This window comes from Taudactylus pleione, unplaced genomic scaffold (assembly GCF_031769625.1).
Source record: "Taudactylus pleione unplaced genomic scaffold, aTauple2 ptg000317l, whole genome shotgun sequence".
Classification (NCBI taxonomy): domain Eukaryota; kingdom Metazoa; phylum Chordata; class Amphibia; order Anura; family Myobatrachidae; genus Taudactylus; species Taudactylus pleione.
Window position 1 is genome coordinate 311,702 of NW_028284718.1, and position 26,744 is coordinate 338,445.

The window sequence follows — 26,744 nt, forward strand, 5'->3', positions numbered from 1 at the left end:
TAAAATGGAAGGAGAGGTGGTTATCTGGAAAGAGAGGAGGTGGATAGCAGGGGGACTGGTGGGATATGATGTCCTGAAGTATGGAGTCAATTTTAGATGTAAAGTAGGGCAGAGAGCGAGGAGGGGAGGCGCAGAGGGGGTGGGCGGAGGAGGGAGTTGAAGGTGGTGAAGAGACATTGGGGATTTGAGGACTGAGAGGAGATGAGGCTCTTGAAATATGACTGTTTAGAGAGGGAAAGGGCAGCACTGTATGATGAGAGCATAAATTTGAAATGGAGAAAATCAGCCTTAGAGCGTGATCTTCTCCACTGTCGCTCTGCAGTTCGCGAACACTTTTGCAGGTATCTGGTGCATTTGGAATGCCAGGGTTGAGGTGAAAATCTGCAAGGGTGAATAGTGATCGCTGGAGCAACAGAGTCCAGAAGTAAGGGAGGTATTGTATAGAGAAATGGCTTATTCAGGGCAGGAGAGAGACAGGATAGGGGAGAGAAGTGAGTCAAGCTGGGAAGAAAAAGAAATGGTGTCAATAGAATCAATGTTATGCTTAGTGATGGTGGCCTTAGGAGGTAGAGGAAGGGAAGGAGATAGGGATAGGTTAAAAGAGAGAAGGTGATGGTCTGAGAGGGGGAATTGGAGTAATCAGAAATATCACAACGGTGAGTGAAGACCAGGTCAAGCGAATGCTCACTCACATGGGAGGGTGAGGAGGTCCATTGGGAGAGACCAAATGAAGACGTGAGGGTAAGGAGTTTGGAGGCAGAGGCTTCTGTGGGGATATCAATAGGAATATTGAAGTCACCTAGGATAATAGAGGAAAGGTCAGAGGAGAGAAAGTGAGGAAGCCAGGAAGCTAAGTTGTCAATGAATTTGGAAGGAGGGCCAGGGGGATGGTAAATGACAGCTACTCTAAGGTGAACTGGTTGGAAGAGACGTATAGTATGACCCTCAAATGTAGAGAAAGTAAGAGATGGTTCAGAGGGTAGGAGTAACCGGGGGATAGAAGAACCCCTACCCCACCACCATGGCGACCCCCAGGCTGAGGAGTATGAGAAGATGAGGCCCCCAGACGAGAGAGCAGCAGGGGAAGTGGTGTCAGAGGGTGAAATCCAGGTTTCAGTAATGGCTAGGAGATGCAAGTTTTTAGAGATGCAAAGGTCATGGGTGGGTAAGAGGTTGTTACATACTGATCTGGCATTCCAGGGGCACAGGATAGAGGGACAGTGTTTGTGGGAGAGATGTGAATTAGATTATTTGGGTTGCTGTAGTGAGAAGGTGAGTTTAATATGGGTGACCAAGATGAATGTAGTGGAGAGATTATGCGGGGACCAGTGCTGGGAAGGGAACCTGTAGGTAGTTGGCAGGGAGGGAGTTTAATATGATGAGGGTGGGGTGGGGCGACATGGAGGAGGTTTGGAGGAGGGATTATCAGTGGGGTAGTAGGACATAGGAGGCGTAGAAGAGAATGAAAGTGTAGTAGTGGGAGAGGAGAGGGAGGACGGCAGACAGAGGAGGGGAGATAAAGGAAGGAGGAGGTCGAGGAGACAAGGTGGAAATGATATAGGTGGAAAAAGGGGGTAGAGCAGAGGATTAGGTAGACAATGAGTGGGGGAGATACACATGATAATGGTGTGGAAGAGTTGAGTAGGGGGAGGAAAACTAGATGTAGGAATAAAGTATGAGTGCAGAGAAGCAAGTAATAGTACAATGGAGGAAAATGTGCCTGCAAAATTTCCAAACTATTATTGAGCAGAGGAAAAGAGGAGAAATGGAATATTAAAGTAAACTGAATTAGAAGACAGATGACAGGCTAGGAAAAGAAAAGAGGTGAGAAGACATTATTTCTAAGACATAAACTGAAATTGGCACTGAATACAGTAAGCTATGAGTTGTTTGTGAAACGAGCGAGTCAGTACAAATAATAGCAAGTGTAAGTTCTTATAGTGAGCAAACAGAGGCCAATGAAGATTGTCCAGGTGATGCAGACAGCAGTTGCTTGTAGTGTAGATATTGTGAACTTACATTTCTTGATTATACTTTGTCCATATGTTCTTGTTAAAGAATAACTTAAGGTTAGAGTGGTCTCCTTCAGTTTAACTTCGGTTTAATGCCGGTATAATACTGAATTTGGTAAGAAATGCACTTTCACAAACTATGCACTTATAATAATTATGCCCTACTCAGCCCAAGGGCCGTCAGCCTTCCTATGAAGTTAAATAGTCAGTTCTTGCATGTGTATGCAATGAATCCAATCATCCCCCAATACCCTTCCACTAATATGGCTAGCAATAAATGTCCTAACATAAACAAACAGTGAATGCCACAAAGCTAAGAAGAACTAGGTCTAGTAATCTATTCACTTTGCAAATAATTAAAAATTAGATGATCTGCAGCAATGATGAGGTTACCTACCAATTATGAAGAAATCGGTGTCAGTTCTTAGTCAATATCAGCTGGAGATGTCATCTAATAATGCCGGCATAATGCCGAATTTGGTAAGAAATGCACTTTTACAAATTATGCACTTATAATAATTATGCCCCACTCAGCCCAAGGGCCTTCAGCCTTCCTATGAACTTAAATAGTCAGTGCTTGCATGTGTATGCAATGAATCCAATCATCCCCTAATACCCTCCTACTAATATGGCTAGCAATAAATGTCCTAACATAAACAGTGAATGCCACAAAGCTAAGAAGAACTAGGTCTAGTAATCTATTCACTTTGCAAATGATTAAAAATTAGATGATCTGCAGCAATGATGAGGTTACTTGCCAATTAAGAAGAAATCGGTGTCAGTTCTCAGTCAATATAAGCTGAAGATGTCATCTAATAATGCTGAATTTGGTAAGAAATGCACTTTTACAAATTATGCACTTATAATAATTATGCCCTACTCAGATAAGTTCATGTGGAACCAGAATAACTAATGTCCATTGTGCCAACAGAACTCAATGGTGCAGAGAATAGACAAAATAAAAAATCACTGCTGCATAACAGTCAGAATGTTGTCCTTTCTCAGTGGTGCAAGCTGGAGATTTGTCTCTGAAACAGATTCCTGTTGTCAGGCATATTAAGAGAGGAGGGGGCTTGTCTGTGGGCTCCGTCCAGAGCCTCTTCCTCTCTACCCAGCGGCCAGCAGCACACTGAGGGCAGCAGTAGACTCTGAGCACTAGTAGACTCTAGCTCTGTGCCAGAGTCTACTGCGCATGCACAGGTCACCAGGGAAATGGTACGACAGCCATTTTCCCAGTGATTTCCCTACTGCACATGCACAAAACACTGGGAAAATGGCCGCCACAGAGGTAAGTATTGAATAAATGTGTGCAGGGTGTGCGATGTTGGCCCCTTTGGACCTAGGGGTCCATGTGCACAGAACACCCTGCACCCATTGTAAATACGCCCCTGCCTGTTGTTCATATCTAGCTGTGTATTTATGCAACTCTGATGCATGTGATTAGAGGTCCACATGCATGATATTTATTATTTATGAATGCGAAAGTGACAGTAGTGTCCATTAACAAAAGAAACACGTGGGACATATTCAATTGGCCACAAGGTTTTCCCCACAAAAATGTACTCGGATATCGTGACCAATTTTCTATTACCGCAGGTATGCGCGCTCCTGATGGAATGCGAGATGGTTATATCTGCGCACTGGGCTGTAGTAGCTGTAATTGTGGCAAGCTGCTTCACCAATAGGAGACCCTATTCCTATTATAAAGCAGAAAAGACAACAGAGGAGGTGTTGTGCCCAACCTCTAGTGGTGAGTGATTGTCTGTGAGTGTAAACATAGTGTGATGACCATAATAAATAGTATTGATAAAGTATGCCTCTAGCTCTAATAATCACTCTGTCATAGTCTACAATTGAGAAGGCAGGATCAGGAAAAAATATATACCGTATATACTCGAGTATAAGCCGAGTTTTCCAGCACATTTTTTGTGCTGAAAAAGTACCCCCTCGGCTTATACTCGAGTCAAGTGTAGCGCTGACCGGACGGAGTTCGGTCAGCACTACACACTGCCAAACACACAGCCGCCGGAGCCGGCAGCTGCGTGTTTGGTGTAATCAGCAGCTGCTGAGAGTCTGTCAGACTCTCAGCGGCCGCTGCTGCTCCCACTGCGGGAGCCATCTTCCGGCTCCGCAGTGGGTAATGGGAGAGACGTCGTCATGACGACGTCTCTCCCATACAAAGCGGCCGGAGGAGCGGACAGCGGCGGGACCAGGAGCGGGAGTTTCAGGTAAGTGATTTTTTTTTTTTTTAATTCTTACCACTTTTCTCTCTACTGGGGGAGCGATTACTACAGGGGGCAATTACTACAGGGGGCACTACCAGGGGGCAATTACTACAGGGGGAACTACAAGGGGGGGATTACTACAGGGGGCACTACCAGGGGGCAATTACTACAGGGGGCACTACCAGGGGGGGATTACTACAGGGGGAACTACAAGGGGGGGATTACTACAGGGGGCACTACCAGGGGGGATTACTACAGGGGGAACTACAAGGGGGGGATTACTACAGGGGGCACTACAAGGGGGGATTACTACAGGGGGAACTACAAGGGGGGATTACTACAGGGGGCACTACCAGGGGGCGATTACTACAGGGGGCACTACCAGGGGGGGATTACTACAGGGGGAACTACAAGGGGGGGATTACTACAGGGGGCACTACCAGGGGGGGATTACTACAGGGGGAACTACAAGGGGGGGATTACTACAGGGGGAACTACCAGGGAGAATTACTACTGGGGGCACTACCAGCTGCTGCCATTTCCCGCACTAGGCTTATACTCGAGTCAATAAATTTTCCCAGTTTTTTGGGGTAAAAGTAGGTACCTCGGCTTATATTCGGGTCGACTTATACTCGAGTATATACGTTAATAAGAAACACTCTTTAATTCAATGTTATAAAAATAAATGCTGAATATCTCTATAAGTAGCAACATACAAATCAGTGGGGGTAACACTATAATATATTTTTCCAAGGTGCATAGAGTCCAAATCTACAATATAATATAATGTTCCAAGGTGGGCTCAGTCCAATGATATAGTTGTGAACGATTAGCATTGAATTGCCCAATAGTTGCAGACTGCAGCGTCCTGCTAGCCTGTGTGTATTAATTGAAAGTCCGTGCACATACTAGTTGCAGATATGTGTACCTTCTTCTGTCTCCTTACCGGGGTCTGTGGTGGAAATCTGGCTGCTGACTGGTAGTCGGGGGTCCGTACCGGGCTAAGTTCTCTGCGGGGCCAGCCACCAGTGGTACACCTGGAAACAGGTTTCCCCCGGGGTCTAGGTATTGCAGATAGACAATCGTGGTCTAGAGGGGGGGATGTTAATGGCTTAAGGTCCAGGGAACCAATCACAGGACATCCCCTCCTATACAAAGACTTACTTTTTCACCTTTCTAATGCAAAGTACTCCGTCTCCTCTCCGGCTCGTCTTGGTGGCTTTTATCTTCAGGCGCCGATGCTCCGTCAACTGAACTTTTGTTTTTCCGCGTCATGTGACCGCTGGTCAGGGGCGGATTGGGAATTTAAAGTGGCCCTGGAAAAAATCTTGAAAGTGGCCCAATGTGCATGCCTTCGGTGCACACCTGAAAAAATGCGTGTGGCCTTGAAGCTAGGGGTGTGGCCGCGTGTGAAATGCTACGCCCACAACCTACTCCCCTTGTTTTCATCATGCTGGGGGCATGCCCACTGCTCCGGGAACTGATGGTTATGCCCCCAGCTCCTCTTTCCAGTGAATAAACAAAGCAAGTGTTTTCTTACCGATATGATTTCTCTGCAACAAGGATCCTCCCTGGACAGGCAGTATCTTGGCAGATATTGGTTTTCACTATTCATGCAGGAGATCACATGGTCCGGAAGCCGCCTGTTAGCGTAGGAATAAAGCCAATGTCATCAACATGCAACAGAGGTTCCCACCAGTACCATCTCCCTGTATCTTGCCAGCACCATCCCCCTGTCACTCTCCAATACATCCCACTATCCAGCTACTCTTTGCCCCCATTGCTATATCCTTTTTGCCACAGCACCATCTCCTTTGTGCCCCCAGTGTCAACCCGCTCCCCACAACACATCTTCCCACAGCACAGCAAAACCCTCTCCCCTCACAGCACTCTTCAGAGTCCCCTTCAGCACAGCCCCCTCATCACAGTCCCCCTCATAGCACAGTCCTCCACAGCTCAGCCCCCTCATCACAGCCCTTCACACCATTCCTCCTCAGCACAGCACCTCACAGCAACATCGCCTGCATAGCACAGACCCTCTCACAGCACAGTCCCCCTCATATGACAGCCCCCTCAGAGCACAACCCCTCACAGCATAGTCCCTAGCAGGCCCTTAGCACAAAATAACACAGCTCCACAGACAGATCATCTCTCCCTAGTTTGGCAGAACCCCCCTCCCACCATAGACAGATCATATCTATTCTCTAAGTACAGAATACCCACCCCCCTCAGGTCATTATTAACCATTTCTCCCCAGGGCCCCCACCCCAGACATCCCTCTCTCCAGGCTCCATCTTCCAGACCCATTGCCCTCATCTCATCATGAATTTGAAATTTGATTTGAAATCATTTTGAATAAACACCCAGCCCTGACCTCTGATGGCTAGCCTATGACTGCTACCACCAGGCACTGACAGACTGCTGCAGCCAGCCGATTGTCTCCTCTCCACTCTGGTCCCTCCCCAGGCTGTGAAGTTAACTTAAGAGCCTTCTGGCTATGACATTAAACTTAAACTTCTTCACAGCCTGGGGAGAGAAGAGTGGAGAGGATCGGGCTGACAGACTGCCCTGATCAGCCCCGCAACTTACCCCCTGGGGCCGCACCAACCATCGCTGTCAGTCACCTGCAGACCTGCACCACTTCCTCACCCCTCGTCCCTTGATGATGCCGACGGCAAGCTGGGTGGGTGGGGCTTTAATAGGCTGGCCTCTCCTCGCAAGAGAGGGTCAGCCGCGGCAAGGCAGCCGGGCTACCTGTGTAAAACACAGATTGTACAGGGGCCGGGTGATGCAAGTCGGGTGGCGGGGTAACAATTGAAAAGCGGCCCCACAACCAATCGGCCCACCGGGATTCTTCCCGCAAAAAGTAATGGCCAATCCGCCCCTGCCACTGGTGCAGGGAAGCCAGTGTATGAGACGGTAATCAGCATGCAAACTGGTGTTAGTCAGTGTTCTGTTGTGGAAAATAGCTCCTGATATACGCGGTATCCAATAGGAAAAAAAAAAATTTTTCATGCAAAATCCTGCAGGAAATTTAAAAATAAAAATAAATAAATGGGGAAACAGCTTGTACCCTAAAAATAAAAAAAATGGACAACAGCAATAATGGCTATCACTGTCCCAAAGAAAAATATATTGTTTTTTCAAAGATGCATTAAATGGATGATTTGTGCATATTTTTTTTAAGTAAAAAAAAATGATTAAAAGCAAACTTTTTCATTTTTTACAAATGAAAAAAATGAAAAATGAAAAAAATAGTAGAAAGGAGATTTTGAGGTAATTTTAGGCCAAATATAAAAAGAAAAAAATATATATAAATAAGCAATTACTTTTCGTTTAAATAAATGCTTGAATTAAATGTGGGGTGCAAAAATGAACAAAAATATAAATTTGGGGTAATTTGAGGCCATTATTGGTTTTAACAATCAATAATGACATATAAACATTGGACAAATTAGGCTAATTGAAAACTTCCAATTGCCTAATTAGTCATTAGGTGGGTGTAAAAAAGGGTTCTGATGGGGTGCTGTAAGACCAGAAACTGAAAAGGAACACCTTGTGGCTGCATGAAAAGCCCTGCGCTGCCAGCAATTGAATGTACCCTTTGTTTCACATTAATAAAAAATATACACAAATAATGTCTATGCAGATACAAACCTGTTTTTTTTTCTTTGGATGTGGAATAAAGTTAAATGTAGCGTAAAAAAAAACATACTTGCCAACTCTCCCTGATTGTCAGGGAGACTCCCTGAAATAGTAGCAATCTCCCTGACTCCCTGAAGAGTCTAGCAATCTCCCTGCTTGCACCTTACCCCGATTATGAAGCCGTTATATAAAAGAAAAACACAGAGATATGTACATTCAAATGGGATCATTATAATGTCCCTGCATTGGTTGTAAGACACAATGATCCCTATGGCTACATGAATTTTCTGAGAAGTATCAGTGTGTTTTCATCAAATAATAGATCTTACTAACGGCTTTGGGGCTCATTTACATTTGGATGTAAATCAATTTTACGACATGCCCACTTTACCGCCGCACTCATAGGTGTTACTTTCACAATCTCCCTGAAATGCTTTTTCAAAAGTAGGCAAGTATGAAAAAAACTGATATGGCTACCTTAACTGTAAGTGCTTGTGGACAGAGGAGGTATGACGCCATATACATATATGATCTGTCATGGGCTATCCACATCTGTTTGTATCATAGAAAGTGTACTGACTTACGGCATTGTTGTGTGGTTTGGGAACTGCACAGCAGCCGAGTATAACTCTCTCGAGGTAGTGGTTAGGACCATGGGGCATGTGATTAGGTTCGAATAACCAAGTATCCAGGAGGTTTATGAGAACTGTATTTTAAGGATAGCACATGGAATACTTACTAATATGGCACACCCAAACTATGGCTTATTTATTATGTTGCCCTTAAACAGACAGTATAGGTAGATATATCATACCAGATATTATGCTATACACAGGTTAAATAACATATAGTGCACTGTTGGAGGTTTTTTTTAGGTAAGATGTCCTTGTTTTTATGATGTAGTTGACTTCCAAATGTGTTTTTTCATTGACAGTTCATGTACTGTGGATTTGTTAATAAGAATATTGTGATTCATTGATTAATTGACTGATTGATTAAATGCATGTGGGGGATTTGATGGGCATTATAAGAAGCACAGGGGGAGGCCTGAAAGCTATCATTCTAACTCCCTGCTACATGCTCCTTCCTCCCCATCTACCCCATCTGTGTCAAACCTGTTTGTCTTCCCCTCCCTTTTAGAATGTAAGCTCTTACGAGCAGGGCCCTCTACCCTCTTGTGCTTCTCCCTACTTTAGTTTCATCTACTTCTTACTCACCACTAGGGCACCTAACACTTGGTTGCTTATGCTCTGTTGCTTATCTGGGTGTTATGGTTGCTAATGTAGCAATATATATTATCCATGTCCTGCTCCTGTAGTGTATTGTTCTGTAAGTTGCTTGTCTACAATTTGTTTATGTACTTTGTAAGGTGCTGCGGAACACTTGTGGCGCCATATAAATAAATAATAATAATAATAATAATAATAATAATGTGTGAGATCTGATGGGCATATTAAACATATGGGGTGGTCTGATGATGTGGGTGGATTAGTTGCATTTAAGGGGCATGGTGAGAGGTCAAAGTGCATGTAGGAATCTGATGGCATTTAAGGAGCATGTGGGATGATCTGATGGTACATGGCGAGTATTGAGGGGCATTTAAGGGACACCTGGGAAGAACTGTTCCGAGGAGCATTTAGGGGACATATGGGGAGATCTAATCGCATTATGTGTGTTTTTGAGTGAGACCTCAGCTTACAGACCAATTAATGACCAGGAAGTGGGACGAAGTGGCATGTAAGTGCCATTTGCCATGCAAAGGTGTCAGCGAGGTGCACAATAAGCTGGAGCCTGCCTATGTGAACGGGCAGGTACTACAATGTGGCATAATATGAACTAGGAGCTGTGTGTGGAAAAATGTGGACTGGAGGCACTACAATGTGACATAATATGAACTTGCACTTTGTGGTATAATGTGAACTAGGAAACTACTATGGCACTATTAGTTAGTCGTAGGTATGCCCCTGCCAATGTATATATGTTTGTGAAAGGTGTGCAATAGTGTTTGCAAGTGAGAGAAAACCTTTTGTTTATTTGAATTTGCTATATGTCAGTTTTTGAATATTTGTAGAATCCTGTTTGTGATGTGTACAGGTATTGCTATGCCCTCAACAGATACAGAACTGGCACATTCATCTTGTTAACTGATTATATAAAATAAAGGTGGAAGGGTAGAGTGTGAACCAATCAAATGCTGCAATCTCTTCATTAGGATTTATGACTCGTTTCTCAACTGGGGCTATAAGAAGAGCAGAGGACCACAAGAATAATGGCTGCATGGAGCAGCAAACAGGGCTACCACCTTTCACCAGGGGTAGTACAGCTTCAGGCTGTGCATACACTTAATAATTTCATGAACTTCAATTCAGTGAACAAAACTTTTCAATGAACAATGTGACACATAGGGCGTTATTAAATTGTTGCGCCCTGTACGCACCCAATGGGCGAAAAGTGACATGTTTGGGCGCCCAAACATCACTTTACGCGATCGCGCCCAGAACTTTAGTTGGGGGTAGCTGTTTTACGCGGCTAAACCCGACCACTTTGGGCACGATAAGCGTGAAAAACAGCAACAATTGAATAGCGCCCTGCGATCTCCCGTCACTTTAGACGGGAGATCGGGCGCGCTATAACAATTGAATACCGCCCATAGAGCTAAATAAGACATGCTTCAGACTTAAATCATTTGCTGCAAGATTGCTTAATTTTTTTAATTTGTATATTTAAATCTGTTCACTGATACAGCTGCACTATTGTTTTCAGGCAGCTGAGGATGAAATTATGAAATAATAAATAAATAAATAATGTAAAACTAGCACTACAGTGTAGGCTAGTAGTGGATACATTGGGGGGACAAAAAGCATCGGCTACCCTCAAATTTTCAACTACGAGCACTAGATATTACCAGCCCAAGCTGGCGGAACTACAGCGAGGAGACATACATTGTGGCGTCCCCCTGCCATAGTGCCAACCAGACCTAGGTTGGTCAGCACAAGGCTTGTATTCCCTAGGGAAATCGGGAATGCAAAAAACAAATGTGGGTACCCCCTACGGCTCTTCCTATGCCCCTGGATGATAGGTGTGGAGTAATAAATGTTTAAATATTAGTAAAAATATGAGATATGGTAAGAACTTACCCTTGTTATCTCTATTTCTACGAAGTCCATAGGGTTCCACAGGATACCTTGGGGTATAGGTGTGACGTCAGTCGCAGGGCACCAAAGAGTTAAGCTTTCAGCCTCCCAGGATGCACTAGGTCCCCCTCCTATACCCCGCCCCCGGGCCAAGGCACCTCAGTTAGTTACCAAGCCATAGGCCGGAGGAGGAGAAGGAAGAGAGAGAACAAAGATCTGGACACATACAAGAATCACATTCTCACCAGAGGGAGACGGAAAACCGGTGACCAGAGCAAAGCCCATCTGCAGCACAGGTGCGACAGGGCGGGAGTCCTGTGGAACCCTATGGACTTCGTAGAAATAGAGATAACAAGGGTAAGTTCTTACCATATCTCATATTTTCTACTTCAGGGTCCATAGGGTATCCACAGGATACCTTGGGGATGTCCCAAAGCAGTATCCTTTAAGGGTGGGGACGCTCCTGTGCAGAAAGGAGAATCCGCCGCCCGAAGGAAGCATCCTGAGAGGCGAAGGTGTCAAACCTGTAATACCTCACGAAGGTATGGACAGAAGACCACGTAGCAGCCTTGCAGATCTGAACTGCCGAGGCACCACGTCGAGCTGCCCACGAAGGACCCACAGACCTAGTGGAATGAGCCTTCAGAGAAGGAGGGACCGGTAGGCCTTCATGAAGATAAGCTTCAGAAATAGCCATACGGATCCAGGCTGCCAAAGTTTGCTTTGAAGCAGGCCAACCCTTTTTACGGAAGCCATTGAGGACAAACAAAGCGTCCGACTTCCTAAACGAAGAAGTGCGGTCAACATAAGTCCTTAAGGCCCGCACAACATCCAAAGAGGCCTCACCCACAGAAAGACCCGGTGAGTTAAAGGCCGGAACAACTATTTCCTCGTTAACATGAAACTGGGAAACAACTTTGGGAAGAAACTCGGGCCGAGTGCGGAGCACTGCCCTGTTCCCATAAAAAACCAAGAAAGGGGGTCTACAAGAAAGAGCCCCTAACTCAGAAACACGTCTGGCCGAAGCAATGGCCAGAAGGAAAACAGTCTTAGCTGTTAGCCATTTAAGATCCACTGAGCCCAGTGGTTCAAACGGCGGTCCTTGGAGAGCCCTCAGGACCACAGCCAAATCCCAAGGCGCCACAGGTGGAACAAAGGGCGGCTGAATGCGGAGAACACCCTGCATAAAGGTGCGCACATCCGGGATTGTAGCAATCCTACGGTGAAACCAGACAGATAGGGCCGAAACCTGTACCTTCAAAGAAGCAAGGCGAAGCCCATGATCTAGTCCCGCTTGCAGGAAGGCGAGAATCCGAGACAGACGAAACTCCCGCGGTGCATAACCTCTCGGTCGACACCACTGGAAGAACGTATGCCACACGCGATGGTATATCCTCGCGGAAGACGGTTTCCGAGCTCGTAACATGGTACGCACCACAGAGCTGGAAAACCCCCGGGACCTCAGCATGGCCGTCTCAACAGCCACGCCGTCAAAGACAGCCGAGTCAGGTCCGGGTGAAGGCAAGGACCCTGAGACAGAAGGTCCGGTCGTTGCGGCAACCGCAGAGGACTGTCCACGGACAGACCCTGAAGGTCTGAGAACCAGTGCCGTCTGGGCCACGCGGGAGCTATCAACAGGAGCGTCCCTCCTTCCTGTTTGAATTTCCGGATTACCCGTGGAAGAAGGGAGACCGGAGGGAACAGGTATGCGAACCGGAACGTCCACCGGACGGACAGAGCATCCACCAGAGACGCCCCTTCGTCTCTTGTGCGAGACCCGTACACCGGCAACTTGTTGTTGTGCCGGGACGCCATGAGGTCGATTTCTGGAAGACCCCACCTGTCCACCAGTAGTTGAAAAACGTCCGGGTGCAGGGACCATTCCCCCGGATGAACGTCCTGGCGACTTAGAAAGTCCGCCTCCCAATTTAGCACTCCCGGGATGAAGACCGCTGATATGGCCGGAAGATTGCGCTCCGCCCAAACCAGGATCCGAGAGACCTCTACGAGAGCCGCCCGACTGCGAGTTCCTCCTTGCCTGTTTATGTAGGCCACGGTGGTAGCGTTGTCCGACTGGACCTGCACCGGGCAACCCTGGAGAAACCGCTGTGCCTGCTGGAGAGCATTGAAGACCGCACGGAGTTCCAAGATATTTATTGGAAGCTCCGCTTCTGTCGGCGTCCACCTGCCCTGGAACAAGTGTGGACCCGAAACTGCTCCCCAGCCCCGAAGACTGGCGTCCGTTGTCAACAGGACCCAATTTGGAACCCAGAACGGACGTCCCTTGTTGAGGTGGGTCGTCTGTAACCACCACGCAAGGGACAGGCGAACCTCCTGGGTGAGCACAATCGTCTGGGACTTCAGAGACTGAGGCAGCCCGTTCCACTTGGACAGGATCAGGTGCTGCAGAGGTCTGGAGTGAAACTGGGCGTATTCCACCATGTCGAACACCGACACCATGGAGCCCAGTAACCTCATTGCCGAGTGTAAGGACACCCGGCGGCTGTGCAGGCAACTGCGCACCCTTGACTGTAAAGCAGAGATCTTGTCCTCCGTCACGAAGATCCTTTGCTGTCCCGAGTCCAATAAGGCTCCAAGATGCAGAATCCTCCGAGACGGGATTAGAGTGGACTTCTGCCAGTTGATTAGCCAGCCGTGCCATTGCAGCAGTGCAATGGTCAGGTCCAAGTGGCGTAACAGGAGCTCTGGAGATCCTGCCACCAATAACAGGTCGTCCAAATACGGCAACATGCGGACTCCCTGCAGCCGCAGAGAAGCCGCCATGACCGCCATCACCTTGGTGAAAACACGTGGTGCTGTTGCCAGGCCAAAAGGTAACGCCCGAAACTGGAAGTGGTCGCTGCGGATTGCAAACCTGAGGAACTGTTGATGGCGCAAAAGAATAGGGACATGCAGGTAAGCGTCCTGTATGTCCAATGACACCAAGTAGTCCCCAGGTTCCAGCGCCAGAATGATGGACCATAGGGTCTCCATCCGAAACTTCGGGACCCGCAAAGACTTGTTGAGTGCTTTGAGGTTGAGAATCGGACGATATGACCCATTGGGTTTCTGTACCAAAAATAGATTTGAATAGAAACCCTGGCCCCTCTGGGAGAATGGAACAGCCACTATAACTCCAGCCTAGAGCATAGTGTGCAATACCTTCCGCAGCTCCGTAGCCTTGTTCCGGTCTGATGGGAGACCCGTGGTGAAGAAGCGAGCCGGGGGTCTGTGCCGGAAGGAGAGGGCGTATCCGTGGGAAACCACCTCCAGAACCCAAGTGTCTGTCGTAGTGGTCGACCAACACTGGGCGAACTGTAGCAGGCGGCCTCCCACCCTGGGATCCCCCAAAGGGAGGCCCGGACCGTCAGGCCGCAGGCTTGTCATCTGGCTTGGGGGCCGGACGTCTGGTACTCCATGCCTGCTTCCGGGGCTTGACCGATTTCTTAGGGCCAGCCTGTCGAGGAAACGACTGTGGTTTGGGCCTGCCCTGGGCCCTAGATGACCGAAAGGATGATGGTCCCGAACCAGAAGGAGCAGCGGCCGACGGGAGACAAGCAGATTTGGCTGCCGCCAGCGTGGCCACAATCTTATCCAGATCCGGACTGAAGAGAACTTCTCCGGTAAACGGCAACGCTTCCAGACCTTTCTTGGAATCTGCGTCCGCCTTCCAGGATCGCAGCCACAAGGTGCGACGAGCAGCTACCGCTGCTGAAGAAATTCTAGACACCAGAGTACTAATGTCTAGAGCCGCCTCGTTAATGTAGGTGGCCGAATCACGGAGATTGCCAATCAACTCCGCCTGTTCGGCCGGACAGTCGGATTCAAAAGAAGCCTCTAATGAATCCGCCCAGCGCTCCATCGCTCTGGCAACCCAGCAAATGGCCATAGCCGGCCGTGCTGCCCCCCCTGCAAGGGAATAAGCGGACTTGAGGCAGATTTCTACCTTGCGGTCCGTAGCATCCTTAAGGGAGGACATGGATGGCATCGGCAATGTGGCACTACGGACAAGACGGGTCACGTGAGAATCCACCTGTGGAGGGGATTCCCACTTAGCAAAATAATTATCCGCGAACGGATAAGCCACCGCCAGGCGTCTCTGCGGCTGGTATCTTTTGCCAGGTTGTTTCCACGCCTCCTCTAAATGGTCCACCAACTGACCCGAAAGAGGAAAGACTGTGGCATCGCCCTTCACATCTTTGAAAAAGGCATACTTAGATTTAGCCGCTGGGGGAACTTCGTCCTCAATCACCAAGGCTGTGCGGACCGCCCGAATAAGTCCAGGAATATATACTTTGGACTTAGCATCAGCGTCCTTAGTATGGAGAGGTTCCTGATCGTAAGGATCCAGAATCTCCCCATCATCAGACGTCCCTTCGTCATCCTCATAAGGAGCGGACAGAGACGCCACCGGCCTTTTATGAGGCCGCATCACAGACTCCCCTTGCAACACATCCGACAAGTGCTGTACAGAACTCGTCAGGGAGTTAACCCACGCTGGCTCCTGAGAACCCGGGAGCGGGGAAATAGGGAGACTGTGGGGTACCACCAATTGTCGTGGGAACCCCTGCATGGGTGACGACACCACAGACTGCTGGGACAAACCCATCGGAGTAAACGCGGGCTGCGGAGCTAACTGGCCCACTAAAGCTGTTAACGCCTGAGCGAAACAAGCCCAGGGCGGCTCCTGTACCGGTGCTGTAACCGTAATAGGCCGCGCCATGGACAAACACTGCCGGCAAAGGCCCTCCGCGCTACCCTCCCCCTCCGCTAACGGTACTTTGCACGTGGTACACTGTAGCCGGAGGGGAAAATCACTTTCAGACATGATGGCACCACGTATGTGACCTCTCTCACCAATTAAGTATTAAATAGGCGAGAGACCACCCTGCAGCACCGCACCGCAAGGGCTTTAGCAGAAGAACAGGGACAGTAATAAAGCTGACAGTTTAGAGAAGAAAAGTTACAGGCAGCGCTAGCACAGTCACATACAATGCAGAGAAATAACAATTCCTGCACTAACAGCGCTGATCACTCAACTACACAGACACAGGGCCTGGTAGGACACAGCGCTGCATACACAGACCTGAGCCACAGCGGAGGAGAGGTATGCGGGGGGACCCAGACCACGATGCTTCCGTCCAGCGCTTCCAGCAGCGTTCACCATGCGTTCTGGAGAAGATGGCCGCCGAGGAGCAGAGAGGAGGCTGGCCTGGGGGAGGAGCGCTGCCACAGGACCAGTCGGCAGCATGCAGAGAGGGCTGTGTGCAGCGGGGGAGGCGCCGGCTGTGAGACAGGGAAGGCGCGCTCCCCTGGCATGCATTTAACCCCTGGGACGCCGCAGCGCTACCGCTCTGCTGCGGTCCGCTGTCCCAGGGGGTAGTGGAAGCGCAGGTTGGTCGCCTGGCTCCACGCTGCAGCCAGTCCCCAGGGAGCCCCCTGCCTGGGGACTTAGGACCATGTGATCAGCGGGGACCCGCCGCGGGACCCCGCTGCTTACCTCTGTCCCCCTTGAATCCGGCCATGGTCCGGAGCATCTGGGGTCACCGCTAGCTGTGACCCCAGACGCCCACCAGCATCCCCGGATCAGTACCGGCGTTCTGGTACCGGCGGGGTGTAGGGAAGACAGCATGGACGTCAGGACTGACTGTCCATGCTGTTCATCCAGATGTGCAGCCACAGCTGCATGAAGAAAAAGCTTCAGGGGCTCTTCTAGCCCCCACTCCAACAGGTGCACCCGACTCCGGCCGGGCACCAAACTAAACTGAGGTGCCTTGGCCCGGGGGCGGGGTATAGGAGGGGGACCTAGTGCATCCTGGGAGGCTGAAAGCTTAACTCTTTGGTGCCCTGCGACTGACGTCACACCTATACCCCAAGGTATCCTGTGGATACCCTATGGACCCTGAAGTAGAAAATATATTTAATATAAAATAAATTACGGTATGAGCACTTTATTTGAGGGTGCCTGTTTGGCTGTTATAAAAGCATCTGCAGAGAGGCTGCAGCTGCTGAAGGGGGAGTTATGGGGTGGGAGTTTTATTTTTTAATATAAACTTGCTGGCAATGAACCAAAAGAGGACAGGGCTTGAAATGTGTGGAATGTGTATGTGACTGTAAGATACAGTGTATACACATAATCTAAACAATGATGCCTTTATAATAATTAAATTTATTAAACCAAATGGTTCAATAAAAAAGTTTGATGTGACACATGGTGCTACTTAGAGTAGTATATAGAGGAAATGACAGACCAGGATTGTGGTAAGCATTAACGTAGAAAAATGGCAGTGTTCAGTGAACAACTTCCATACACCCTATATACCTGTCATTTCTCCTTGCAATTGCCTTAAATGTATTGATGTCAGGTTTGAATTAGGGATGAGCGGGTTCGGTTCCCTGAGAACCGAACCCACCCGAACTTCGGGGATTCGGGGCGATCCGAGCCCAAGCTCGGATCTCCCTGTCTGACCCGGATCCCTCTCCCGAGGCAAAACCTCGAGATCTGCTGTCGGATCTCGAGGTTTTGCCTCGAGCGGCCATTTAAAAAAAAATGCCTTTGCCTTTAATGGGCAAAGTGCTGATTGGCTGACAGAGCCGTCTGTCACGGCTCTCAGCCAATCAGCATTATGGTGCTCATTTGCATGTAGCATGGACTCGTGAGATCCGTGCTACATGCATCTGTGTGACTGACAGTGACACAGAGCACAGATGGGTCAGTGAGACCCGTCTGTGCTGCTGTGTATTTCAATGACACAGATGCACGCACGGACCAGGAGATCCGTGCTACTTGCATCTGTGTCATTGACACAGCAGAGCAATGACAGGTCCGTGAGACCCGTCTGTGCTGCTGTGGTAAAAAAAAAAAAAAAAAAACCTGTGTAAAAAAAGAAAAAAATGGCGTGCCCCCCCCCCAAAAAAAGAGCAACCAGCCCCGGGCATTAGTGACCCAGTGCTGGGTGTGCTTAAATACAGGGGACAAACGACGTAGGGGTCCCCTGTACTTAAGCACAACCAGCACCGGGCTAGTCAGAACCAGCGCTGGTTGCCAAAATACGGGGGACAAACGACGTAGGGGTCCCCCGTATTCTGCGCAACCAGCTCTGGGCTCTGATCCGGTCCTGGTTCTGGAAATACAGGGGAAAAACATTAGTAGGGTTCCCCTGTATGTTCCAGAACCAGCACTGGACTTTTTCTAGCGGGGGGCTGATGCCACAGCCAGGGGAGCCCTTTCACCGGGCCCCCCAGCCGCAGCATCAGCCCTGACCGCTAGTCAGCCCAGGCCGGGGATCCCTGGAGAGCTGGGGACCCCCCCAATAAAGGGGTCACCCTCTCCAGGGCACCCCAGGCCGAGGCTGACTAGCGGTCAGGGCTGGGTTGATTGTGTGGTGTAAATAAAGAATATCAAACATTGTCTTTACAAGTAGAACTGCAAGTCCCAGCAAGCCTGCCCCGCATGCTGGTACTTGGAGAACCACAAGTACCAGCATGCAGGGCATTAAGGGCCCACTAGTACCTGTAGTTCACCTGTAAAAAAATGTTTAAAAAAAACACAGGACACACACACCGTGACAGTATAAGTTTATTAAACATACATACACACACACATGTACACATACTCACCTATGTAACCTGTAGCATCGGTCCACTTGGGACCTGTGAAAAAAAACATACTCACCATCTCCTTCGTTCCAAAGTAGGCATCCCCGGACTTGGCAAAAAAACAAAACGAAAACGCGATCCACGAACTTAGTACCGTTCTATAGAACGGTACTTCCAGAATGAGAGCTTAGCGGCGGGGTATCACCATGGAAACCCCGCTGCTAAGCGTTCATTGGCTGAGAGAGGTCATCTCCCGTCTCTCAGCCAATGAACGGCTCCCTCCATTGTAGTCAATGGTGGGAGCCGCAAGGTTATTAAAGTTTACCCTGCGGCTCCCACCATTGACTACAATGGAGGGAGCCGTTCATTGGCTGAGAGACGGGAGATGACCTCTCTCAGCCAATGAACGGTTAGCAGCGGGGTTTCCATGGTGATACCCCGCCACTAAGCTCTCATTCGGGAAGTACCGTTCTATAGAACGGTACTAAGTTCGTGGATCGCGTTTTCGGTTTTTTTTTTTGCCAAGTCCGGGGATGCCTACTTTGGAACGAAGAGGACAGAACCTCGCATAGGAGATGGTGAGTATGTTTTTTTTCACAGGTCCCCTATGGATACTTTACCGGACAAGTGGACCGATGCTACAGGGTTACATAGGTGAGTATGTGTACATGTGTGTGTGTATGTATGTTTAATAAACTTATACTGTCACGGTGTGTGTGTCCTGTGTTTTTTTAAACATTTTTTTTACAGGTGAACTACAGGTACTAGTGGGCTCTTAATGCCCTGCATGCTGGTACCTGTGGTTCTCCAAGTACCAGCATGCGGGGCAGGCTAGCTGGGACTTGCAGTTCTACTTGTAAAGACAATGTTTGATATTCTTTATTTACACCACACCACACAATCAACCTGCCACCCACCGCCACCAGGGGTGGCGGGGATAGCCCCGGGCTATCAGCCTGGGCCTGGGGTGCCCTGGAGAGGGTGACCCCTTTATTGGGGGGTCCCCAGCTCTCCAGGGATCCCCGGCCTGGGCTGACTAGCGGTCGGGGCTGATGCTGCAGCTGGGGGGCCCGGTGAAAGGGCTCCCCTGGCTGTGGCATTAGCCCCCCGCTAGAAAAAGTCCAGTGCTGGTTCTGGAACATACAGGGGAACCCTACTAATTTTTTTTCCCCTGTATTTCCAGAACCAGGACCGGATCAGAGCCCAGAGCTGGTTGCGCAGAATACGGGGGACCCCTACGTCATTTGTCCCCCGTATTTTGGCAACCAGCGCTGGTTCTGACTAGCCCGGTGCTGGTTGTGCTTAAGTACAGGGGACCCCTACGTCGTTTGTCCCCTGTATTTAAGCACACCCAGCACTGGGTTACTAATGCCCGGGGCTGGTTGCTCTTTTTTGGGGGGGTGCACGCCATTTTTTTCTTTTTTTACACAGGTTTTTTTTTTTTTTTTTTACCACAGCAGCACAGATGGGTCTCACGGACCTGTCATTGCTCTGTGCCAATCACACAGATGCATGTAGCACGGATCTCCCGGGTTCGTGCTACATGCAAATGGGCACCATAACGCTAATTGGCTTCCTGTCTGCCACTGCAGTGCCACTCCTAGATGGGCCACGTGTTTGTGCCGCCCACTTGTGTCGCTTAGCATAGTCATCCAGCTACCTCGGTGCAACCTTTTGGCCTAAAAACAATATTGTGAGGTGTTCAGAATAGAGTGGAAATGAGTGGAAATTAATTTTATTGGGGTTATTAATAGCGTAGGAACAAAAAAAGGCCCATTTTATGTGATTTTAGCGGTTTTTTTTATTTTTTAAGAAAAAAATCCAGATCCAAAACACAAAACCCAGAACCCAAAACACGGAAGGGTGGTTTTGGCAAAACCAATCCAGATCCAAAACACGAAGAAAGATCCAGATCCAAAACCAAAACACGAAAAGTGGCCGGTGCACACCCCTAGTTTGAATATATTTTCTAGGAAGAATGACCACTTGCACGTATTATTTTTACTGTAAAATCTACCAATTTCATGAGGGGTTGTTTTTAATATATTGTATATCTGTATTATAATGATGTTCACTTGTCATGCCGTGTTATTAATCAAACATGTTTATACATTTTTCAGGAGCCAATACAAGTTCCCCCAGAGCGGTGAGTAGGGTTAGCTTGTAATGGTCGTCTTTCATACATGTAATCTGATATATTTATTTACATTATTGGTATCTGCTACATGGTATGGGAAATTTAGAAAAGACTATAACTATTCATAGTAATTACAACTATGGGCCTGATTCTGGGCCGAATAAAAAAAGAGAACGTCTATTGGCGGTTGCCCTTCTGCGAGTTTATGCAAACAGTGCTACAAACTCCTTCCCTTGTGTACATCCATAAGGACTACACATGGGCGTTCCTGGGCAGAGACTGGGAGGTGGCTAGAAATGCAAAAATTCAGTGGTTGTATTATAGGAGTGACGCAGGCATGGTAACGCAAGCGGCTGCGTTCAGACACACCGCCACAGGCATAGGAGGCCGTAGTCAGCCAGGGGTGAAACGCTGCGTAATTTCATCATCCCAGGCCCCCTGAAAACGGAGAGTGGACCTTGCCAGGATGACTTGTGGGTTGAAGCATTATTCCTAACAGTGCAGCCTATCAGTTCATTAGGAATAATTAAGTCTGTGCCTCATAGGATCCTAATCAATTGCTAAATCCTATTCTCTTACTGTGCCTCATGCATCTATGACATCATGGACTCCTAGTGAATTACTAGATTGCATTCTTATGCTTCAGTGATGTCACTGGATTCAAATAAATAGGTTGGTTCCATTTCACAAATCTGTTTCAGCCCACAAATGACACGGCTAAAGGAAAACTTAAAGTGCAGTACTGAATGCATCCTTACTACATTTAATGTCTTTTCATTTCCCTTACAGAATGAAGGCACGCAACAGACAGATCCTTTAATATGTCCACAATGTTCTGAAGTATTCCAAGCCAATGAATTCCAAGTGTATGAAGATCATGTGATGTGTCACGACAATGAAGTGGGCGTGTGATTTTTAGTGGTAGGAATAATCTGTCTGAGATTTGGGGTAATAAAATGTATATGCAATAGTCTTAGTGAAACATTATAACTTCTTTGATTGCTCATAGTAAGACTGTGCATTTTAATGCAACAAAAATACAGAATCCCCATTATTTCATTAAGTCTTTATTATTTAATAGAGAAGTATTGTTTTTCCAGAGAGCAAAACATTCCTGATCAAACGTCTAGATGCACTTTCTCTTCTGCAGCAGTAGGCAATTAATATCATCAAATGTCTTTGTTCTAGGGCAGTAGTCTCAACCCTCACGTTTTCCTACAGGCCAAGTTTTGAGGATCTCTGTATGTGGAAGCAGGTGGGATCATTTCTGGCAGCAAAATAAAGTCACCTATGCATATTAAAGAGATCCAGAAAACATGACCTGTTGGTGGTACTTGAGGGTGGGTCAAGATCATAATTTTAATTACACAACTAAGGCCCTCATTCAGAGCCACTCGCTATTTGCGGTCGTTCGTTTTCTAAAAAGGGGTGGCTATTCAAATGAACCGTTCGCACTTTGCGGTCTGTTCACGCCTCTAAGTCTGAACGAGCGAGCAAAACATGCGAACGTAAATTTGAAAAATACGCCCCCTGGCCGCTCGCACCATACGTCATGTCCGCTATTTATTAGATTAATCGAGTACATCGACCAGCGTATGAACTGCTCGCTATTCTTGTGGCTGGTTTTTTCAACCACTATTTTGCGAGCAGTTCTGAGTTAAAATAACCCAGTGACGTGGTCAATGACGCTGCTGGATTAATTATGCACTCCCTTAAAACGCCCGTTTTGACCTTTAAGCACGCCTGCGATCGGATCTCCACTCCCCGTTTTCAAGCACCTTCCCATGTTACCACCCACATACGCCTCATTCTGTCACTCAAATTAGCAGGCATTCGCTATTTTGCGAGCACATGAATTTCGGCCGCACTGACTGGTTCGCGCATGCGTATAACGATCCGTACGCATGCGCAGTTGGGCAAACATCGCTCGGAGCGAACGAGCTGCCGCTTACGAGTGGCTCTGAATCAGGCCCTAAGTTGCCTGAGTCATTTCCTTTGTTTTTCAGTTTGTAAATAAGCTAAACTAAACTGCAGTGTTTCCCATGACCCACTTACAGTCAAGAGATTAGGGTTAGCACATGTGAGTAAATCAAACTGAGGTAATAATTAAGCCACATGTGCTGATGCTTGAATATCCTTAGTATCTAGACTGTGAGTGGGCCATGAGAACTGGGTTTGGGAAATACTGAGCCTGAGTGAGACCGCTGCATGCAATGTCCAGCTCCTTTCCCCTACCTCTGCCTGTCCTCTCTGTGGGTCTCATTCAGACCCGGTCGCAAGCAACCGATGTGCTCGCAACCGGGTCGATAGTTAGCCCTGCACATGCGCACCGGCCGCACTGCGCGTGCGCAAGCCCCGGAGCGAGAGAGAAACTTGCTCTCTCTCTCTCGCTCCGGAGCTCTCTACAAAAGGGGCGGCTGTCGACAGCTCGCACCGTTTTGTAGGCAGGCCGGGGGGGGGGGGGGGTGGTGGTTTCCAAAATGGAAATGTTCCTTAAGCAACGCCTACCATTTTGTGGGAGGCCGCACTGACATCAACAGTGATGTCAGTGGGGAGTTTCCTGCTCTTTCAGAGCAGGAAGCTCCCTGGGGCTTGCGGCTGCCTAGATCCAACCTTAGGGTCTCATCACAAGCTTAGCTAGCGACCAGGAGGCCGCACTTCAAAAATTAAGCGGCCGCCCTCATTCAGAACGAGCGCTCGCTTCTTGCGACCGCCTCTGAATGAGGGCCTGTGTCCTATCACTTATTTCCTCCCTATCCATATCCAGAGCCATAACAGTGCAGTCCCAGGCACCCTGCTAGCCAGCTGTAGGGACCATGTGCAGTGGATTCTACACCCTACACCCTTAGTTATTGCCCTGCCTCCCCCTAGATTAGTAGTTCTAAAACTATGTGTATCACAGCACCTGAGTATGTTATGAGTATTTGCTAGATATGTTGAGAAAAATTACAATAAACTCATGCAAACAAAGTGCCATATCTGCTCTTACCAACCCAGCAAGAGTTTACAGCAGTACCCTGCTACATATCATCGGCATCGCAGGCATCTATATTTCTTTACCTTCTTTTTACCAATATGCATTACACAGCGATTGTTAGCAAGCTGACAAGGGTCAGTAAACAGGTCAGGTCGGCACCCAGTAATCTAATATGGGAGCAGACAGAAGAGTAGTCAAAAAGATGGAGGGGGCTCAATGGCTACAGGATTGGGTAGATAACGCTAGAGGGGAATATATACTGTGTATATACAGTGTGTATATATATATATATATATATATATATATAAATAAAGATCTGGTGCACTGAACTTTTTATCTGTCAAGCGATAAGCAAAACTTTGCAGACCACTCTAAAGGCGGGAATCCACTACCCGATTAAACAGAGCAATTGAACGATAACGACATTGTTATTGTTCAATCGTTTGTTAATCTGGCACAAATTGGGCGGTTTAATGTAGAAAACGACCAGCGATGCGCGCTCCCACTGGTCGTTTTTGACATCTATCATCGCCCGAACATGCTGGTCAATGTGCTGATAACGACAGATTGGCCATGTTCGGGGATGATTGATGTGCCTACACTGAACGACTGCTCGTTCAGTGTAGGCAAAGCACAGACTGTGAAACAACTGCACAATTAAAATGTCGTAATCGTTAAATCGTTTCACAGACTGCTGGTGAATATGCATCTTTAGATTGTGAATTTGTTAGACGAGACCACGTTAACCTGTGCTTGTAAGTGTACAGGACAGGCTCATACTGCAAGTTTGTGAGTCTATTTAATATTACCCTATCACTGTGGTCTTATTCTCCTGGGCAGACACATCACTGTGTCCATGTTTTATGTATAACCAACCATATCACTTAATTTAAAAGGACAACCCAAACCTGAGTGTTGAACTGGTAACTGAAAAGGCAACAACAATATACAAAGTAGAATAGTTAATAATACAATGAAACTAAGTATATAATTGTTATTTTTAGTTTTACTTTTTCACTCTTTAATATCACCTGTTTTTGTTCTGTGTTCATCTACATATTGATTGTGTAAGAACATATAAAATTTTATGTTGGTGGGTGTTCATGCTATACAAATCTCTAACATATCAAATACTATCATTTATGAGTTTAGTAAATTAATCTTCCATGAGTCACATCACTTTTCCAGGTAGGAACCGTGTGTATCATGCATATCACTGTCCAGAATCAATTCCACTGGTGCTGGATTGGAGATTGATCAAATTGCCTATATTGTCACTTCTGTATATGGATAACCACGTGTAATTACATGGACACTCTTATTTCTCAGACATGAGCTACACTTGTATGCCTCTTTGGAGCAAAACTGCACAGAAATGAAATGTAAATAAAGATATTCACATAATTAAAGATTGCCCCTTATTAATTACAAATAGCTTTCAATCATTACAAATTGATTTGCACACATTGTTATATATATGACAAACATGTTTTTTCTGCAGCACTGGGAGTGCTGTGATTGGCTAATTCTTTAGATAGATTTAATTGCTTAACTATCCCACTTATACAGGAGCCAGAATAAAGAATTATGTGTATTAAAATCAGGTGTGTCTTTATTTCAATAGAGTAAACCACCACAAGTTCTCACAGAAAGCGCTACAAACATTCTTGTCTGTTTATATGTTTTGAGTGTATTGTATGTCAAACATTGCTGATCCATAAATTAAACACTGTTATAACAGTTTAATCATCACCAACCGGACACAGTACACTGGGGCGGTACACCTGTCAAACCGTAACGCAGGTGTCCTAAGGCGAGCTCAGGGAGGACAGAAACCTCCCGTGTAGCAGAAGGGCAACATAATAATTACAAGCGCTTCTATTAGTTTATTTACTATAATTATTAGCCAGGTACACTGATTTAATAAATAGCTGCTTAAACTTTTTTTGGGAGTGCAAGAACTTTGTTTACTTAAAATGTATTAAGTAAACTAAATCAAGTTACCACTAATAATGAGATTTGCGCAAGCGCTTCCATAAAAAGTTTATCATTAAATTACACTGAGCTTCACTCAGCTGGTGAAGATATACATTGTGTGATTGCGGCCCCTGCTGGTAGGTTTTGGGATACATACATGTTTTCTTACAGATATCAGATTGAAAAATGTGTAACACAACCAAAAAATTAAAAGCATCTATTAAAACACTGAGGGCCAAATCTAATAACCTGTGAGTTGCGGAAAGTGCAGAGATTTTTTTTTTAGCGATTTAGGGGTCTATTCATGAAAATAAAAATATCCCGTGATATTTAAGGAGTGTACTCGCTGCGAGTTTGTTCAAGTATTGGAGGCATTCATCATGTCTACTATACTTAATTATCACTTCCGAAAAGCTGCTCTTTTTGAGGAGACGGCTTTTTGGAATAAGGGGACTTTTCTCCTGCTGCTTGGACTCTTTGCAGCTGTCTTGAAGCTGTGCACGCACAGCTTGTAGACAGGATGAAACTGCTCGCCCACTCACCTGCTCACTCCCCCTGCCCTACCCTACCTGTCCCCTGACCCCCGCCGCCACAGAGATGCAGCCGCTGCGGGAATCTGTGACCCCCCTCAGACCATGCAGCTCTGCTGCATCAATACCCCGCGCCCATGCTGTGCCCTTTCCCTTGGCCCCCAGCTCATAGGAGGAAAGCTCTGGGAGCCAGGAGGGAGCTGCATTAAGGTGAGTGGACACAGCAGGAGGGATCTTTTCAGATTCTTCTGCTGCATCGGTTGCTGTATACCAACTTATTATAAATAATAGCTACTTAAACCCGATTCAGTATAATTTCATTAACAAATATGAAAATGTGTTAATAAAATTATACTGAATAAGAGTTAAATAACTATTAACATAATTTGTTAATTTTAAAAAAATCAACAATTTTGGGACACTATTGGAAAAAATAGTTTAATACAGTTAAAAAAACTTTTACAGTAAGATTATATATATTTATAGAGAGCAAAAATTAGACGCACTC

At 47.1% G+C, this 26,744-nt stretch overlaps 1 protein-coding gene across 1 annotated transcript in view; it reads left to right on the forward strand.

Annotated features, from left to right (window-relative positions):
* Nucleotides 1-23,155, forward strand: part of CALCOCO2 (calcium binding and coiled-coil domain 2) — a 199,930-nt gene extending 176,775 nt beyond the window's left edge. The window contains exons 25-26 of the mRNA XM_088442773.1: nucleotides 20,736-20,761; nucleotides 21,542-23,155. Coding sequence (XP_088298899.1) covers nucleotides 20,736-20,761; nucleotides 21,542-21,664 — 149 coding nt within the window. The 3' untranslated portion in view covers nucleotides 21,665-23,155. The remainder of the gene's footprint in view (nucleotides 1-20,735; nucleotides 20,762-21,541) is intronic.
* The last annotated feature ends 3,589 nt before the right edge of the window (nucleotides 23,156-26,744 follow it).